Source organism: Mandrillus leucophaeus, unplaced genomic scaffold (genome assembly GCF_000951045.1).
Source record: "Mandrillus leucophaeus isolate KB7577 unplaced genomic scaffold, Mleu.le_1.0 Scaffold926, whole genome shotgun sequence".
Classification (NCBI taxonomy): Eukaryota; Metazoa; Chordata; class Mammalia; order Primates; family Cercopithecidae; genus Mandrillus; species Mandrillus leucophaeus.
Window position 1 is genome coordinate 698,251 of NW_012110097.1, and position 3,752 is coordinate 702,002.

The 3,752-nt window shown below is 48.7% G+C and overlaps 1 protein-coding gene across 1 annotated transcript in view; it reads left to right on the plus strand.

Annotated features, from left to right (window-relative positions):
• Positions 1–2,084, plus strand: part of EBF3 (early B-cell factor 3) — a 7,903-nt gene extending 5,819 nt beyond the window's left edge. The window contains exons 5-8 of the mRNA XM_011970046.1: positions 29–195; positions 563–626; positions 1,350–1,405; positions 1,837–2,084. Of these exons, the coding sequence (XP_011825436.1) occupies positions 29–195; positions 563–626; positions 1,350–1,405; positions 1,837–1,920 (371 nt within the window). The 3' untranslated portion in view covers positions 1,921–2,084. The remainder of the gene's footprint in view (positions 1–28; positions 196–562; positions 627–1,349; positions 1,406–1,836) is intronic.
• The last annotated feature ends 1,668 nt before the right edge of the window (positions 2,085–3,752 follow it).

A 3,752-nucleotide genomic window follows, 5' to 3' on the forward strand; every position in this document is an offset into this window, starting at 1 on the left:
GCGCTCCTCACCGGGCCGCTGTCTCTTTCCTCCCGCAGCGGCGTGGGGCTGGCGCGGGCGCACTTCGAGAAGCAGCCGCCTTCCAACCTCCGGAAATCCAATTTCTTCCACTTCGTGCTGGCGCTCTACGACAGGCAGGGGCAGCCGGTGGAGATTGAAAGGACCGCTTTTGTGGACTTTGTGGAGAAAGAGAAAGTAAGTGCAAACATACGATCACACCCTCTCTCTTTCTAGAAGTGGGAGTCAGGCGGTGCCGGCGCGCGGGGGTTCAAGTGTCCCCCTCGGCGGCGGGCACGGCTCCGCCAGGCCACCCCGCCGCCGCCGCCGCCACGTGCGGTCGCCCGGGACCGCTGAGGGCTGGGCAACTTCTCTGCGCCCTCGGACTTACTCGGGGCGAGGAGAACGCTGGGCTTCCAGCAGGAAAGTGACATCACCGCGCTGCTCCGAGCTAGGAATCCTGCCATGTGTGAGGCCGAGAGCCTCGGTCGCGGAGGGGGACCGAGCGCGGTGGCCGCGCCTGACACCGATCGCACTAAATGCAATTATTTATCGTTACTTTCAGGAGCCAAACAACGAGAAAACCAACAACGGCATCCACTATAAACTCCAGTTACTGTACAGCAACGGTAAGTGCCTGCTGCCTGCTCGCCGCCCCTGCAACGGCTGGCTCTCCTTTTCCGCGCTGGTGAAAGGACATAAAGATTTTGAGATTAAAATGACATGGATGTAAACACGAAATCTTCTCATGGCATAGAAGGAAAACAAAACATAAACGATCAATAAGTCGATGGCACTTCACATGATTAACCGGTGGGGCTTGAAGTAGAAAGTAAAAAAAAGATCGATACGGGCTCCAGCAGAACATCACTTTTAAGTGACTTTTTTCAATTTTGCAAATTAATGTTAATTATTGGGATGGGGGTAGCTCCATAAACGGAGCATAACTTACTTCCTGTGAACGAGTTTTTTTTTTTTTTTTTTTTTAAATCCTCGAGAGACATTAGCAAGAGTTCAGCCTCTCACTCAGTTTCCATTTGGTGCTTTTTCTTTTCTAAAAATAAACGACCACATGGGCCCACCTCGCACAGCCACCAGGCCTGCTCTCCACCAGGCAAATTCCTTGCACCTTGAAATGCAAACCCTAAGAGTCTTAAGGTTCTTAATTAAGAAAGGGAAAAACACTAAGCGAGAAGTGCTGGGGTTCTCTTTCTCCCTTTCAAAGGGATTGCCTAAGTTTTGCTGCATCACCGTGGCAGCAGCCCTGAGTTACAGACTTCCTGTGCCCCGTGTGCCCTCCCCGAGGTGCAGCACTCAAGTCCTGATGAGAATTTGTCTCTGTTTTTTTGCAGGAGTCAGAACAGAGCAAGATCTGTATGTTCGCCTCATAGATTCAATGACCAAACAGGTGAGAAAGTTTATGCCTCTGCACGAGTTTTCACTGCTGGGCCTGGGTTGTCCTGGGCTTCAGAGGCAAGGGCACTGATAAATGGATCTCATGTATTTGTTTTCCATTGAGCTTCCTTGACATGCTAATGAGAATTCCATATTTATTGGAATGAATGAAGCGATTGGTAAAATAGTTTATGTTGTCATTAGAACAGGACATGTATGCTTTATTAAATGTCTTGTGATTGGAATCATATTCTGTCTTAATTATGGTAATTAATATTTGACAGAAAAATTTCAAGATGTCCCCCCTCTTGTTTATTTTTTAAATGCTTCTCTCTCTGCTAGGAATCAGTTCATTTGGATTTTTTTTTTCTATAACAAAGGCAGCTAACGCCTAAGCCCATCGAGTTAGACTTGATTAGTTCATTTTTTTTTTCTCCTTTCCAGTGTGATGGTCTAGTAACACGAGACGTTTATTTGGATTTAAAAGTTAAATGTGTTGGGGTGAAAAGTCACCTTGTTCTCCTCTAGTCCATCTTCACCTCGCAGCCCCCCAGCTCCATAATTCAAACTCCAAGCTCCAGGGGTCACTCCAACTCGTCCACTGCTCTGCCCCCTCTCCCACCCTCTGTCATACCTTGTAAATAACATAATTACAAGCAGTTCCTTATTAAATTATTTAACCTGTCTTGGTCAACTTTTCCGATGATAACTATTGGCTATCAGTAATGTGATTAAGTGGAGAAAAGTGCGTCATTGCTTTTTGACATTGTGCAGTCTCTGGCTGCTGGTTTTGTGCTGGGTGGTGTGTTGTTGTTGATTTGGTTGTTTTAAAGATTTCCCGCTGCCCCGGTTTTCTTAAAATAGAGTGTTGTGGTGGGGAGGGGGGCAGGTCCAGTTTGTAGATTAAATCCACTCCGCACAGATTGTTTTAAAATATACTTCCAAGCTGGACTTCACACTTAGAAATGAAAGTGGCTTCTTCGGTTTTGATGCTAACTTTAAGAATTGTGAGCCAAGTAAAGGAGAGCTCGTTGGGGCTTCCTGCAGCCCAGCACATATGCCTCCCACTCTCTGCATGCAATTAGTTTGCAGCTTTTATTTCCCCTTTAAAAAGTTTGTCCTTACCTAGGTAGCAAGGGTGTTAGATTTTAATGCCTGCAGCGGTAAAACTGTTTGGTTTTCTCTTAGAGTAAAACAGATCTGACAGGTAAACTAAGGTCTTTCTGACAAAGACAGAGGCGGTGTGCCTTTCTGTAATTATTTCACTCGATTCAGAGAAGCCTCTGGAACTCGGGCTGCTGGTTGACAGGGTGATTTTATTTCCTTTGTATATAATGGCTAAATGTTTTCGGAAGTCGCTATAGTCTAATTAAGAGGCTTATGTAGGCAGCGCTAAGTTTCTCTGTTGTTGCACAGAGAAGGAGGCTTCGTTTTAAGTACACTTTTATTGTTCATTTAGCCTTGTACCTTTGCAGTATAAACAGGGCTGAAAATAAAGGCATTTAATCTCCTCTCACTGACGGGCATGGAGGGGGAAAAAAAAGGAAAGAAATAGCCCAGTAACTGATCAAAGAGTCAATGGCGCTGAACCGACAGTTTATGGATTTCTGTTTGTGCTACAAAATAAAAAATAAATCAAATATAAATACGGGGATCCATCGGAGGACAAGCCATTCTCTCAGAAGCGCTGGTGCCCGCCGCGGCCACGCGCCCTGCAGCCCCCAGGCGGCTCGTTGGCCTGCGGTGACACCCATCACTTCTGTGGTTCTGAGCCGGGTCCAGGCGGGAGGCCGGCGGGTGAGCGGGGTTCCCGGGGAACCTTCCCTCTTCCCAGGAGGGCAGCCCGGGGCTTTCACCAGAAAGGGCTTTGTCCGCCTGGAAGTAGAGGAAAGTGTCAGAAGTGCCCGGGGAGGTAGGAAGGAATTTCCAGATAATTTTCAGGGGTGGGGGCGGGAACCGGTGAGAGGACATCCCTCCCCCTTCCGTGGAATTTTATGCCGGGAACTTGGAGCTCCCAGCCCCGGCCTCCCGCCCCTCCCCCAGTATACTTTTTTTTTTTTTTTTTCTCCCCCTTTTCTGTATTTTCGCGAGGCCGGCGGTGGAGGCCCAGCCCTGGCGGGCGGCTCCCAGTCCCCAGCTCGGGTTCCCAGCGGCGGAGCCGGGCTGAGCGCGGCGGTGAGCGCACCTAGGGCTTCGCACCATCTGGCGGAGCCTCTGCTCAAAACCCACCCGAGCGTGCGCGCAGAGACTGCCTTTTTACCCGAGAAAAATCATTGTTAGCACTTTCAAAATAAACACCAGATTGGCCATTAGCACTTTCTTTCCAAATATCATCCGGCGAGGAGCACGTGGCCGCGCGG